This window comes from Sorex fumeus, unplaced genomic scaffold, assembly GCF_029834395.1.
Source record: "Sorex fumeus unplaced genomic scaffold, SorFum_2.1 ptg000006l, whole genome shotgun sequence".
In the NCBI taxonomy this organism is placed as follows: domain Eukaryota; kingdom Metazoa; phylum Chordata; class Mammalia; order Eulipotyphla; family Soricidae; genus Sorex; species Sorex fumeus.
In genome coordinates, this window is record NW_026606063.1 from 13,080,800 (window position 1) to 13,096,374 (window position 15,575).

General features: G+C 57.1%; 1 protein-coding gene across 1 annotated transcript; it reads right to left on the bottom strand.

Moving 5' to 3' along the window:
• Positions 1–208: 208 nt before the first annotated feature.
• On the bottom strand, positions 209–13,245 carry MFSD2B (MFSD2 lysolipid transporter B, sphingolipid). The gene is made up of 14 exons (XM_056126200.1): positions 13,159–13,245; positions 9,226–9,351; positions 7,577–7,701; positions 7,011–7,134; positions 6,292–6,370; positions 6,081–6,211; positions 3,107–3,197; positions 2,883–3,004; positions 1,965–2,048; positions 1,652–1,732; positions 1,387–1,496; positions 1,001–1,144; positions 564–734; positions 209–233 (listed from the first exon to the last, which is right to left on the bottom strand). The coding sequence occupies exons 1-14, from the start codon at positions 13,243–13,245 to the stop codon at positions 209–211; spliced, it is 1,500 nt and encodes a 499-aa protein (XP_055982175.1).
• Positions 13,246–15,575: the final 2,330 nt, after the last annotated feature.

The following is a 15,575-nucleotide window of genomic DNA, read 5'->3' on the forward strand; positions in this document are numbered from 1 at the left end:
TGCGCCCAACCCTGGTTCGATCCCCAGCACTGCCAGCAGTGACTCCTAAGCTCCTCCAGATGTGGTCCCCAAAACAATAACAAAAGCCCTTCCAGCTCCTTCAGGGGCTGTGACTCCAGATCCCAGAGGGAAAGAGGGATGTCGTGGGGCTGGAAAGAGGTCAGAGGCCAGAAGACACAGTTCCTGCAGCTTCCGGGTGGCTCCACCTTCAGGCGAGGCTGTAGCTGGTCCTCCTGCGGGAAGGGAAAGAGGGAAAGATGAGAGGAAAGGGGGGGTCCCTCCTGCCCTGACCCCCGTGTAAGTGCAAGGGCTGCTGCGTATCTTCCTGGGGACAGCGGAGTTGTCTGCATGAGTGCCAGACCGGGACCTGGAATCTGGATGAAGCCGAGGAGGAGGGACAGGACAGTGTGAGGAGTCACCAGCCCACCCAGGTTCTGGAGAAGAGGAAGGGGTGAAGGAGGCGCCTCCCACAGAGTGGTCACAGGAGGAGGGGACGCAGGGGGCATTGGAGGGGCCTGGAGCCCTTCCAACTGTGCCAATGTCCCGGGTACGCGGGTGCCCACCTCCGGATGCTCAGCTGGCGGGAAGTGTTCTGGCCCGTGGGGGTGCGGCCCACCAAGAGGATGCACAGGCCGGCGAGGATCATGCAGGTGGGCACAGCTCCGATGAGGACCTTGAGAGTGACCACCACCTGCTCTGCCTGCTGGCAGGCTCCTGCCCGGTAGCCCGCGAACCTGGGGAGACGCCAGCCCACTCACGCGGCTGAAATCCCGAGAACCCGGATACCCGCCTGCCCGGGAACTGAGGCTGTAGGAGGGTTACTGCCCCCTCAGGGAGAAATCCCGGGCAGGGGCTACCATGCCCACCCACCCATCCCCACACCTCACAAGAATAGCCCCCTGGCTGGTGTGGGTGTGGGGGGCCCTGGCCCTCTCCCACGCACCCCGCGTGCAGTCTGCTGCCCCTGCTCAGGCCACCGGGCCGCCCGGCTGACACTCACTCCAGACTCAGAGTGGAGATGCCCAGGGCACCAGCACCCGACAGCTTGGTGAAGAAGACGTAGGAAGAGTAGAAGATGGTCTCCAGGCCCGGGCCCAGCTGGTGCTGCCGCTGGAAATCGTCTACCATGTCTGGAAGCATGGACCTGGGGGAGGGGCGGGTCCGAGAGCCGGCCCTCTATGCCCCAGTCCCACAGCTCTCAGGGGGACCGGCTGAGGGGCTGCCCCCAACCCTCATTCCCGCACCCCTCCCTCCTCTCCGTCTTGTGCTCCAGGGACAGCTTCTCTCACACAGGTGGGAGTCCCTTTCCAGGGGGGATACAGGCAGGAGACGGGGCCCCGGGACGGGCGGCCAAGCATGGGGCCACCCCCAGCCCCTCCAGCCTACCAGGGGAGCAGCAAGGACTCGGCGATGCTCAGGCCAGACACAAAGGCCACCACGTACGCCACGGGCGCTGTGGGAACAGCAGCCAACAGGATCGCAAAGGGCACCATCATCTGGGGAAATGGACAGAGCCGGCTAGCCCTCCCCCCACCCCCGGCCACATGCATGCGCTCGCTCTCATTCGCACACGCCCAAGTCCCCAGGGTCCCGCAGCATCCTAGTCCGCAGGGCCCACACCACCCCCAGCGTGCCTGCCAGCCTCACTCACGAAGATCCCAAAGGCCGACGTCCTTTTCCCAAATCGATGGAGCACCCACTCCCACAGCGGGGTGCTGAGCACGGCCGAGATCTGCAGGCACACAGAGCCATCACAACCCTGCTTCCAGGAGAGATCCGCCCTCGCCCCCCGTTGGAACAGGGGTGACCATCTGTCTGACCCTGTCTCTGTCCACCCTTAACTGGAAGGCAGGAGACAAAGGAGAGTCCTCTGGCCACGTGTCATGCCAAGGACCACCCCCCCCCCCCACAGCTCCACCTCAGCCTCCCACTGGGTGACCTGGCCCCATGCCCGGGGCCCTCACCAGAATGGTCAGCACCAGGTTCTGGACGTGATCATGCAGTCGGGAGGCGTGTGTGCAGAACAGGACCAGGTAGCTCTGTTCCACCTGGAGCCCACAGCCGGGCGGGGGAGAGAGCCGACGCTCTGACTCAGGCTCCGCCCAGCTCTCCGGCCTGTTCCCCCTCTGGGACCTCAAACTCTGGTTGCTGCCCACCAAGTGCCCATGCAGTGCCCATGTAGCTCCCTGCCCAGCAGCACGAGCTCCACCATCCAGACACTCAGTTCCTAATCCTGCCGTACCTGAGCTAAGTCCAGTCTGTGGCCAGGCTAAGTTCATCTTTTCGCCTCTGCTGGAGCAGCAGCGGGTATGGGCTCACGCCTCTCTGCTTTCTCTCTTTGAAAACCAGCCCTGCGGGGCTGCCAGGCCAAGAGACTGTTCTGTTGTTGGTTTTCGTTTCGATGGGTCTGGTTTTAGGGTCATACCCGGTCATGCTCAGGGGCTACTCCTAGCTCTGTGTTTGCAGTTGCTCCTGGTGGTGCTTGGGGGACCAGGCAGGATGGGGACCATCAACCCAGGCCTGCATGAGCTCTTTTTTTTCCCTCCAGAGACTCAGATCTTTTCTTTTGTTTTAATTTGGGTGCAGGGCACACCCAGCTGTGCTCAGGGGTTATTCCTGGTTCTGTACTTAGGGATCACTCCTGGCGGGACTTGGGGGACTATATGGAATGCTGGGAATTGAACCCAGATCTGCCATGTGCAAGGCAAATGCCCTACCTACCTGCTGTACTATTGCTCTGGCCCCCCCCTGCCCAGCCTATTGAATTCTCTCTCTCTCTCTCTCTCTCTCTCTCTCTCTCTCTCTCTCTCTCTCTCTCTCTCCCTCCCTCCATCCCACCCACCCCAGTGGACCAAGCCAGGGGTTAGCCTGGCCAGAGGTACCTGGACAGCAGCAGAAATGAGCAGGAAAGAGCCCACCAGCTTGAGGTAAGGGGGATGCCGGACAGTGAGGCTTAGCCCGGACAGGAAGCCCAGGCCCGGGCCAGAGGCTGTGCTGGACGCATCTGCAACACAGGAAGGACTCCTGGGCCTGGCAGCATTCAGAGCATCCTCCCGAAGACCCTGCTCTCAGCCCCTTCCCCTGCCCTCTGACTGCACCCCCATACCTGGCCGCTCCTTCACTCCCAGGTAGAGCAAGCAGCTGCACACAGGGTAAATCGCCGTGACCACCGCGGCCGCAATGGAGTAGAGCCGAGTCTAGGGGACAGGATAGAGTGATTTTGGGGGCTCCAAGCCATAGGGCAAGGGGCACCAGGCCAAGTAGGGTCCAGGGCAATCCTCGGCCCATCCCAGTGAGGCTGGGTGCCCTCCCAACCACCCCCAAGGGAGACCTTGGGGGCTAGCATGGTCATTCTGGGACTAGAGAGGCACAGGGATAAAGCCTTGTCTGTGGCCCACCCCAGTTCCACCCCCCATACCCCCAGGAGTAATCCCTGAGCACAGCTTTGGGAGCAAGCCCAGAGCACAGCCTGGTGCAAAAAAACACAACAAAACAATAACCCTGCTGCCCTCATGTTTCGGTGTGAAAAGACGGTTCTCTCCTCCCCGTACTTATTTTCACTTTGGTTGAGAGGCAGCCCAGTGGTAGACTGCTTGCCTGGCATGTGTGAGGGCACCCCCCCAGACCCCCGATTGATCCTTGGTACCACCCCAAATCATTAGGTTTTCTTCCCCCCTTTTTTTTTCTTTTGATTTGGTTTTGGTGTTGGGCCATGACCAGAGGTGCTCAGGGCTTACCCCAGCTCTAAGCTCAGGAATCACTCCTGGTGGCTCACGGGACCACGTGTAGGATGCCAGGGGTAGAACTCAAAGATAGCAGAACAAACACCCTACCCACTGTGCTATCTCTCCAACCTCCACTTTCACCTGCTAGGTCCTGGGGTGGACATGACCCCTGCCTGGGAGTGGGGTGGGGCCTGGCATGGGGAAGTTGGGAACAGAGAAAACAGATGAATAGACCCACAATTCCAGCCCAGCAGGATGCACGAGGACCCCACAGAGAAAGGAAGCAGAACCTCCACTCCCTGTGATTCAGCGGGTGAAACCTCCTTGCAACCCCACAGGGAGAAAGTCTGGGGCTGCCCACAGGCAGTCTTAGGGCAGGAAGGAGGGGGTGCCCAGTTCACTTGCATGGGGCTAATGCTCTGTGCTCGTTTTCTTGGGAGGCTACACCTGGCTGTGCTCAGGGATTACTTCCAGCAGTGCTCAGGGGACTCTGCATAGTGCGAGGGATCAGTGGCTTCTGGCATCATCATCTTTGCCAGTTAGGCCACATCTGTGGGACCAAAGGTGGGGTCAGCACTCCCTCACTGGAGCTCACATCTGCTCCCTACTTTTGGGCCCTCAGACACTGCCTTGCCAACTTGACCCCAACCCTTCCCAGAGGGCCACCTGGTAGTATTGGAAAGAAGGGGGCAGGGCCGGAGCCATAGTATAGCAGGGAGGGCATCTGCCTTGCATGCGGCTGACCTGGGTTCGATCCCCAGCATCCCCTATGGTCCCCTGACCACTGCCAGGAGTAATTCCTCAGTACAGAGCCAGGAGTAACCCCGAGCATCGCCAGGTGTGACCCCTCCCCTCAAAAAAGAAAGAAGGGTATTTGAATGGGGGGGGCAGGGAGGGGAGAGGGTCAAGGGAGGGAAAGGTGAGGCAAGCTTCTGGCTCTGATGTGGGGCAGGTGGTGCCCTGCCCGCACTCTGGGATGGGCATGGGGGCCTGGTCGCCTCCTACACCAGGTGGTGGCCTTCACTGCAGCTGGGTTCATGCCAGGGGCTTGCTGAGTCCCCCTGGGTCACCTGTTCCAGGACAGTTGGTCTAGGTCAGCTGACAAATACACCTTTCTATGTTTTTTTTGTTTTGTTTTGCTTTCTGTTGTTTTGTTGTTGTTGGGCCACACACAGCATACTCAGGCCTTACTCCTGGCTCTATGCGCAGGTATCACCCCTGAGCTTGGAGAATCATATGGGGTGCTGGGTATTGAACCCTGATCGAATCCAGGTACAAGGCAAGCACCCTGTCCACTGTTCCTGCTCTTGGTGGGTTTCTGAATGTGACTTTTTTTTTGGAGGGGGGGGTCATACCCGACGATGCACAGGGATTACTCCTGATTCTGCACTCTAGAATTACTCCTGGTGGTGCTCAGGGGACCATATGGGATGCTGGGGAGGGAACCCAGGTCAGCCTCATGCAACGTAAACACCCTACCCGCTGTGCTATCGCTCCAGCCCCTGAAGGTGACTTTCTAATCAGCGATGCTGCTAGGCTGGTCCAGGAAGCACAACTTTGCCCCGAGAACACCCACCAGGAGCGGACTGGGTGATCCCTGCCTGGTCCTGAGGAGAGGCTGGTCCGCGTCGGAGTTCCTAACTGTGTGGTTGTGGGGGGGAACTGGCTGCAGGCCGGGTCCACCCAGCGGGAGGAGGCAGCACCCTGGTGCGGGAGGACGGTGACATGGGCCAGAGTCGTAGACTGGCCAAGATCTGTGGCCTCAAGAGCACGGGGGATTAGGAGCTGGAGAGAGCAAAGGGGTGAGTCTGTCCTTGCACGCAGCCGGCCTGGACTTGATCCTGGTACCGCAAGGCCCAGTAATCCCGGCACCCGCAGAGTGTCCGTTCTCCTGACCCTGCATTGAGGCCCCTGCAATGTGGGGGGCGGAGAAGGACCCAGCAGTGGTCTGAGCGCGGGGAACAATGTTTCTAGGGCTGGGGGTCCGGGGGGATAGTGGGGTTAAAGGAAGGAAACTCCACGAGCGTTTCCACTGACACAGACTAGTGCCAGATTGCTCTGAGCGAGGAGAGGGGTGCGCTGCGGGGTTCAGTGCTCGGTGGTTCTCCCTGGGTGTGTGTGGGGGGGAGGCTTTTCCAGGGTATCAGCAAGTCCAGTCCCCTTGCGCGCCTGCCCCACTCCCGCCTGTGGTCCTGCCTCTCCACTTTCCCTTTTGGGGGTCCCCTGCAGACGGCCCCCGCAGGCACCTTTTCTGGGGATCTTGAAGGCACCCTCAGGAGAAACCGACTTGGCAGAGGTCTCGGGGGCAGAGGGCAGAAGCGCGCAGTGGGCCCGAGGACCGCGGCGGAAACTCACCGCGTCTGGGGAGACGGCGGTCGGCCCCGTCGCCTCCGCGTCCCCGCAGACAGGCGGCGCGTGCGCTCCCGCCACGATGCGCCCGTGCACCGCGGCGCCCAGCAGCGTGCCCACCATCTCCAGGGTCATCCCTGCCGAGGATGGACCGTGAGCGCGCCGGCCCGGGGACATCCCCCGCCACCACCACCCCCCGCCCCGCCCGAGCACTCACGGTAGGCGGTGGCCGAGTCCCGCTCCCGCGGGCTGGCGGGCAGCAGCATGGTGAGCGCAGTGTAGGGCACCTGGAAGAACTGGGGACCCGCAGGGATTAGGGGGGGCGCGCTCCACCCACCGCGCACGCCCTGGCTTCCTGGGGTAGGAACCGCAGCAGTTGGCCAACCTGGACACGCTGGAGTTTGGGGCTGAAAGGTTCCAGGTAAGCAGGGGAACCGTGTGAGAGTCCAGGGAGAGAAGCAGCTGCCAACTGGCACCCTCCTGGCCGCAACCCGAGCCAGTCTCCGAGCGCGCTTGCACACACACACACACACACACACACACACACACACAGTAGAGAGGACACACGCAGTACACATACAATGTAGCATGCACACGCTATAGCACAAATTGTAGCACATACATACCGTAGTGTGCACACACTGTAGCACACACTGTAGAGTGGACACACTGTAGCACATGGAGTACAAACACTGTTGCACAGTGCAGCACACACTGTAGCACACACTGTAGCCTGTATACACTGTAGCACACACTATAGTGCACACACTGTAGCACATACACTGTAGCCTGTGCACACTGTAGCACACATTGTAGCATACACTAGCGAACACTGTGGTACACACATTGTAGCACAGAACCAGCATGAACACACTGTAGCACACACTGTAGCACTCACACACATCCCAGCAGCAGTGCCGGAGGAGGGAGGCTTACCGTGGCCAGCGCCTGGAAGAGGCAGTAGAAGGCCGTGTACCAGAGGCCACGGAGGCTGGTGAAGGGGGGCAGGAACCACAGGAAGAAGTAGGCCAAGGCAATGAAGGGCGTGCAGCCCAGCACCCTGCGGACGCAGAGCGGAAGTGGGGCACCCACCCATAGCACCAGGACAAGCCTCAAGCAGCCCCTGCCCCAGAGCAGGCCTGAGCCCCATCCCAGGTGGAGCTGATGGAGCGGGGAGAAGAGGCTGATGGGCCCTCATTGCTGGGTTCCAGCGGGCACCCTGGCTTTCACCTGACCGCCTCACCTGGTCTCCAGCCCACTCGCAGCCACACACCCAGCCTGTGCCAGACCTGGGAGTCAGAGGCTCCGTCAGCCCATGGCCCAAGGGGAGGCAGAATCCCAGGTCTCATGGCTCCCACCATCTGACTCACTCAGTCCCACCCACATCTGCACCAACTGTCCCTCGAACTATCCCCAGGTGTCCATGAAGAAGTAGGGTGCTGGCAGACACAGTGGCCGGGGGCAGGCTGGGAGTCATCCCCAAGGACTGTGTTGCTGCTCACCAGGGCATGAGGCGTCCAGACCCTGTCCTCCTGCTTCTGTTGATGAGGAAGCCAGCCACGGGGTCCGCTGCTGCCCCAGACACCTTCCCTCCAAACAGGACCAGAGAGACCTGGGCGGCAGGGATCTGCAAGGGATGGGGCAGGAGACAGCGGGGCCTGGCTGGATCAGAGAGGGTACATGGGACCCTCCACTCACCACGAACAAGATCTGGGAACTGGGCTGGGGCCAGGCTGGACCCTGACACTCGCATGTGCAGGGAGGGCCTGAGAACGTAACTACAAGTTTCCCCTTCCTTCAGCCAGTCACCTTGGCAGGAGACCGTGGGGACACTCATTACTGGTGACACAGTGCCAGAAAGGTGGCCGGAGTTGAGAGGGAGGTGGACTTCTGTTTCACAAGGAGAAGGCTCTATTGACTTTCTGATCGTCTGAATGTTACCAAAACACCCAAACAGCACCAAAAAGTCTTGAGGAAAAGTCACCACTTTCCCGCACATCTGGATGCAATTGCAGAAGCATTTTCCTGAGCATGCTTTCATGCATTTCTTGGGGGGGTTGGTTTGGGGCCACGCCCATTTATTCATTCGTCCTTTGAGTTAGCCTCCCTTGCCCCATTTCATGCAATTCTTTAGGTGCATTTGCAATGTATAATTCTACGTAGAGGAGATCTGATCAATGCCATCAAAAAAATATTGTGATTGTGGGGCCGTAGAGATAGCATGGTGGATGGAGTACTTGCCTGGCATACGGCCAACCTAGGTTCAATCCCCAGTATTCCACATGGTCCCTGAGCCCTGCCACAAGTGATCCCTGAGTGTAGAGCCAGGAGCAATCCCTGAGCACCATTGGTGTGCCACCCCCCCCAAAAAAAATAAACAACCCACTTTTACCCCTCCCCAAAAGGTTGTGTGAATCGCTGGCTTCAGTCTGGCACCAAAACACACACACACACACACACACACACACACACACACACACACACACTTCCCCTCCACCCCCAAATATGGTTGCCTTAGTAGAAATGGGTTTGCTTTCTGTCCTCTCCCACTGCCCACTGTCACCACAATGGCAGCCTGGTGTCTCTTTCTGTAATGCTCTTATGCTCACATTCTAATCAGGTACACAAATTCCGTATTCCTGTGCCATATTTGGGGAGGGGCATGTGTTTGCTTTGGTAAAGTGGGATCATGTCATATTTCCTCTACACTTGGAGGCAGATGGTGGAATTCCTAGATTCCTAGGTCGGCTCTCACAGCCTTCTGGGAATGGCTCCCAACCTTCTGTCTCCAGCTGCAGCCGAACAGGCCGGAGACAGTGCAGAAGCTTGCCTGCAGCCCAGCCTGGTTTCAATTCCTGGTACTGCATATGATCCCCTGAACACCAGCAGGGCGCAATCCTGAGCACAGAGCCAGGAATAGCTCTTGAGCCCCCAAACCCCACTCCAGCAGGGAGATGAGTCCGAGCCCCACAGGCCAGGTCAGCTCAACATCCCACATCACCACCTCTGGGCTGTTGGATGCTCCTTATTTCTCATTTTTCTTGATGGAGGAGGCTGCCAGGAACGGTCAGGGGAGTACCTCCCAAGGCAGGGTTGTGGGAGTGGACACTAGGGAAGAGGGGACAGGGGGTCTGGGGCTGCCCCCACTCACCTGCGCCACATCTAGCAGGAAAAGTTGCAGGTAAAAGGCGATGGCGCTTGAGGCCACCTGATTGGGTACCCCACCGATGCCGTAGCACAGCTTGGTGCAGACGGAGAGGCGACCAGCTCTGGCATCCTGGGGGAGACACAGGGGCTCAGCTGCCACTTCACGACTTCACGGTTCCTGCAGTCCCTGTCAGCCCTCAGCATCCTGGGGCCCTCCTCTTCTTGGTTTTGCCAGCAACTTCTCGGTACTCATTTGTGCCCCTCTTCCTTCATGTTACTTAGAGAAGTGTATAAAGAAAGGGGGGACACAATCTTTATACACAAGTGTATAAAGAAAGGGGGGACACAATCCCCTGATCCCTAACCTTTCTTCAGGGGGAAATCTTTCTATTTCTCTCTCTGTGCTTCCTATGGGGGTGGGGAGTTTCAGTCTTCTAAGTTACCCAGCCAGGAGGACCTCAGGCTCCTCCTGGTCCGGCCACCTGCTCTTCCAGGCGTCCTTGTCTGCCCAGTGTCATGACACTGCTGTGGAACAGCCATGAAATGTCCATGGCTGGGACAGCCCCGGCGGGTTCCTGCCCACGGTGGAGGCAGCTCCCAGCCACTTTTGCCCTCTTTCCTGCGGTGCCTCCTTGCCAGTCCATGAGGTCTGTGACTCCAGTGTGTCTAGCTAGCTCCCAAGTGCTGCCCGCAGACTTCCAAATGCCAACCTTTTTTCCCTTACCCCACAGGGGCCTCTGCTTAGTAAGGTCTAAACTTCCAGCTCCTGCTTCAAGGAGACTAGGATGACAGAACTCTGATGACTGGGAATACGACAAAACTAGAACTACGATTGTATCGTAATGATTATGATTGTACTGACTATGCTGGGGAGGAGAGAGAAATAAACTGACTACTGACAAAAACAAAAACAAAAACAAAAAACCTTCCAGCTCCTGCCTTCCACCCCGCGGCTGCATCCTTCCTCACCAACACTCTGGTCCCTGTTGTGTTAAAAGGCCTCATGGCCCACTCAGTGATTCAGATCAGGAAACTAGGAGCCTGATTTTAGCTACTCTTTTAACATAAATTAGATGCTGGTAGTACTGGGGGTTGCTGGTAGTGCTGGGGGCCTCCAATACTATGCCATTCTTCTCCCCGCCTCCAGGGGGCGCCAATCAGGACTGCACCACCTCTTTCCAGGACAGGAGCATTTTATACCTCACCCAGTGCATGCTGCCTCTAGGACTGTACAGTGCCTGCTCCTCCTTCCTGGAAGGCCCTGTGTCCCTGCAGAGGTGATTCCTTAAATGCAGGGCCACCGTCTCCTCAAAAGAAATAGGTATCCTCTCTGACCTCCCCCCAAATCTCACACACTTGTACTAGCAGGTAATCTCATATATCTCCTGCCCCCCTCCCACCGGAAGCAGGTCCCCTGCAGCATGAAGCCTCACTCTAGACCCTATCCACGGGGATAGGTGGGCACAGGCAAGCATGGAATGAATGCCAGGACCCCGGGCAGCATGCGCCTCACGTGCTCCTCCTGCTAGAGGGCTGGGAGAAGAGAGCACTGTGGCCACACGCATTCTGGTATCTTGCTGGACAGCCTGCGTGGGCTCTGGGGAGGGAAGGGCCTTCCCAGATAAGGGCTTATCAGCCCTTCTGCACCCTCTTCCCAGCCGCAGCAGAAACCCACACGTGAGGCATGGGGTGGCTTCCTTTTTGGACCTTTGACTGAATACGCTTTCAGCGTCTAGAAAATGTTCACCATGCACAGAGGCCTGCAGGACTGCTACCTACCCCCATCGTGCAAAGGGGAGGGTCCCCCCGCCCCCCACAGGCCTCACAAGTTTCTGGCACAGACTGATAAAGAGCTAGGAAAATGTGGGCTGGAGCAATAGCACAGTGGGTAGGGCATTTGCCTTGCACGCGGCCAACCCGGGTTCGATTCCCAGCATCCTATATGGTCCCCTGAGCACCACCAGGAGTGATTCCTGAGTGCAAAGCCAGGAGTAACCCCTGAGCATAACTGGGTTTGAACCCAAAAAGAAAAAAAAAAGAGCTAGGAAAATGTGACATCAGCTGACACCAGGTCTGGGGATGTCAAGTGGAAGATGGCCTGTTCCCCTCTTCCACGATGGAAGCCAGAGTTCAACAAGACCCACTGGGATCCCTGCGCTGAGTTCCCCTTCTCGAACCCGGTAGCTCAGGCCACAGTACTTGGCATTGTTTTGCTTTGAATGGGGGCAAAGACACATCTCATGACATAAGAGTGATTATGAAATGGGTAGACATTTGTTTTGCATGCTGCCAACCTGAGGTTGATTCCCTGCACCCCTGAGCACTGACAGAAGTCAGCCCCGAGCACAGATTCAGAAGTCAGCCCTGAGCACCACTGAGTGTGGCCCATAAACAAACAAACAAAGAAACCCACAAAAAAAACCCAAATGCCCCACATCTCATTGTTAGGAGAACGAAGCAGAGGAGTTTCCCTGGCAGTGTCAGTTACTCCCAGCCAGTCACCTCACCCCTTTTTCTAAAAATTCCCTGGGCAATCAGTGAGAGTCTGCAGGGGGCCTCTCTCAGGTTCTTAGGGACTCTCATCTTTTGCCCAGAAATGTGGAGGGGGGCTGGAGTGATAGTACAGCCGATAGGGTGCTTGCCTTACATGTCACCGACCTGGGTTTGATCCCTGGCATCTGCATCCCTGATGGGCCTTCCCAGATAAGGGCTTTTAGGTGTGGCCCCCAAGCCCAAGAAACAGAGATGACCTTCTTGGCAACCAGGCTCCTACTGCCCACCAGCGTGCAGGATGCCCTCAGGAGCTAGGTGCTAGGTGCAGGCCCCTGGTGGTCAGGATTGCTGTCAGGAGGTGTTAGGGTTCCTGCTTCTGCAAAACCTATTTTCTCTTCCCCACCCAGCTGGGGCTTGTGGTGGGTTTTCTTAGTTTTGGTTTGTGCAGGTGCTGGGGGTCGAACCCAGGGCCTCACACATGCCAGGCAAGGGTTCTGCCAGAGAGTCTGTGCCAGCTGTCAACCCTGTGGCTTCATGGACTGCTCCCCCCACCCCCCATGCCAGGCGTCTCCTCTGATTTCATGCCTTCCCCTACTCCTTTCATTCTGTCAACTTGTTGCTCCTTTGCACTTTTTTGTTTGGGGGCCACACCTGGCTGCATGCAGGGTTTATTCCTGGCTCTGCACTCAGGGATCACTCAGTGGGCTCAGGGGACCCTATGGAGTGCCAAGAATTAAACCCTAGTTGGATACATGCAAGGCAAGGGCCCTACCTGCTGTACCATCTCTCTGACTCCATCCTCTGCATTTCTTTTTTCTTTTTTTCGGGGGGGGGGGGGAGGGTGGAGGTTGGGGACCACAACCAATGATGCTCAGGCATTATTCCTGGCTCTGCATTCAGGGCTCACTCCTGGCAGTGCTTGGGGGATCCTATGGGTACTGGGAGCAAACCAGGATCAGCAGCATGCAGGGCAAGTGCCCTAGCCCTGTCCTATCTCTCTGGCCCTGAGGAAGGCATCTCTGCAGCTGTCTCCCCAAGGAGACTTGGACCAAGGACAGGGTTTGAGAAGGGGACTCAGCGCACACCATCGGCCTAGAGGGATCTGGGAAGGAGGCAGCCGCCAACCCCCCCCCCCTGCCCCCCCACGTTCACCCATGACAAATCCCTGGGCCAGGGTTCAGGGACCCAGGGAAGCCTGTATAGAGCCAACAAGAGCCCCAGCCTGAGGCTCTGGATAGGCACACAAGAGGGAGGAACCAACATTATCATTTCACTGGTCTAAGACTCAGTTTCCCTCTTCTTCTCTTGACGGATCCCAGCTCTCACTGGGGACCCAGGACCCCACGGAGCAGTTAGTTCCTGGCTGAATCGAAGGCTGAGACCCCATATCCCGGGAGACCTTCCTGGCCCCGCAGGTCCCCAGGTCCCCTCGCTTGGCGCTCACCGGGTCGGGCTCCAAGTTGGACGCTTCTGGTTGGGGCGGGGGCGCTTCCACTTCCCGGCCAGGAGTCCCTCCCGGGGACAGGGCCATCGTGCAAAGCTGCTCCGGGCGCCCGCTCGCTCTCGGGGCTTATCTCCCCAGGGCGGCTCCTGGGGGGCGGGCGAGGAGCGGGCCGGGCGCCGCCGAGGGGGGCCCCCGGAGTCACCCGCGCGCCTCACGGAAACGCGCCGGGAGGGAGCCCCAACTCGCAGGGGGCGGGGACTGAGGCCAGCCAGCTCCGCGGATCTCCCCCTTTCCCGGGGTCCGGACCAGCGGGATTCGCCCCGAAGCCGCCCGCTAGATCCAGTGGGTGCAAGTTGACTCGCAGGAGGGAACTGAAGGGGCTTCTGTGGATTCGGAGTGTGGCCAAGTAGTCTTGGCGCGGCCCCGACGTGCCCCGGGACCAGCCTCATACCGGTGATCACATCCTGAGGGCAGCGCGGTTCTGGCCAGTGAGTGCAAGTGCGGGCGTGTCTGTTCCCCAGGAAGACCCTGGACAGGTCACCTCTTAGTTAGAGCGATGTAAATACGCAGCCCTGCCTACAGGCAAAGGCGAAAGCCAGGGAGCTAGGGGGCCCGGAGCGATAGGACAGCGGTGAGGACGTTTGCCTTGCACGTGGCTGACCGGGTTTGGATCCCAGCATCCCATATGGTCCCCCAAACCCCGCCAGGAGTGATCCCTGAATGCAGAGCCAAGAGTAAGCCCCGACCATCGCCAAGTGTGGCCGTCCAAACCAAACCAAAAACAAAACAGAAGCCACACAGCTGAGAAGCAAGCGGGACAATGAGCTAGGGTTCCAATCGGTTCTCAAATAGGACTCTACAAACAAATTATTTGAACTCGTAACCAAATGGAAAAGTGGGCTGTACATCGTCCAGCCAGTGAAAAGCCAGCACACAGAATGGGGCTCTTCAGAAGGGGAGGAATATCTGTAAACCATGGAACTTGTACATAAAGGATGCTGACAACAGAATAAAAAGAAATTCCACTTTTAAGATGGATTATTTGCCAAGGCAAAATAAAAGCAGGGAGAGGGGCAACAGGTGTGGAGCAATAATACAGGGCTGAAGTTGCTTGCTTGGCATACAGCTAATTTGGGTTCGATTCCCAGCACCCCATATGGTCCCCTGAGGCCCACCAGAAGTAATCACTGAACACAGAGCCAGGAATAAACCCTGAGCACAGCCAGGCTCCAGGTATGCTCCCCATTCCCCCCAAATGGACCAAGAACTGGAATAGCTATTTCTTCAAGTTCATACAAAGGGATAATAAGCATATGAGAAAATGCTCTTATCATCAGGGAAATCAGAGCTATGAAGTCATCCTTTACTAGGGGCAGTCAAGCTGGTGGGGGTGCTTGGGGGAAGCCAGGCAGACCTTCAAAAGCTATTATTAGGGGCCAGAGATAGTACGGGGGATAAGGCACTTACTTGTGTGTGGCCAACCCTGGTTTGAGTGCCAGCACTATATACAGTTCCCTGAGCACCGCCAAAATGACCTCTGAGCACAGAGCCAGGAGTAAGCCCTTAGCATCACCAAGTATGATTCCAAAAGAAACAAAAAGCTACTACTTTTTTTTTGAGGGCAGGGGATTGAACCCAGGTCTTGTGCATTAAAGGCATGAATTTGCCACTGAGTCAAATTCCTGGCCAGTCTTCAAAAAGTTAAACATGAAATTAATCCATAACCCAGCAAATCCACTCTTGGGCGGACACATGTCATAAAACATTGGATCAAATGTCTTGTATGGGGGCTAGAAAGAGTACAGCAGGTTGGACATTTCCATGTGGCTGACCCAGATTCAATCCCTAGCATCTCATATGGTCCCCTGAGCACTGTCAGGAGTGATTCCTGAGAACAGACTCAGGAATAATATCCAAGCATCACTGGGTGTGCCACCCCCAAAAAACAAAACAACCAATGTCCTGTAGCAATATTACTTATAAAAGCTAAAAGTGGAAATGGCCCAACTATCCATCAGATGATGGACAAGTGAAAACATGATAGGGAAAAGGCAGACAAAGCTGGAATGCTATAGGAAAAACTTTATATGATTCCATTTATAGGAAATATCCAGAGTGCGGAATCTTCAGAATGTAGATTTATGGTTGCCTAGCACTGAGGATGGAGAATAAAATGAGTGCTAGTGGGTATGGGGTTCCTTTAGAGGAGAGAAAACTATTCTAAAATTAGGTTATGTTAGATTGTGGTGATGGTACCCCATCTGTGAATATACTAACACTGAATTACGTGCTTCTAATGGGTAGATTGTAAGGTATGTGAATTATATCTCAATAAAGCATTTCTCTTCAAAGGGAAGACTGGTACTAACAGAGTATCATGAGGCTGGCAGTCAGGAGTCTGAGGGCCAGGGATGTGC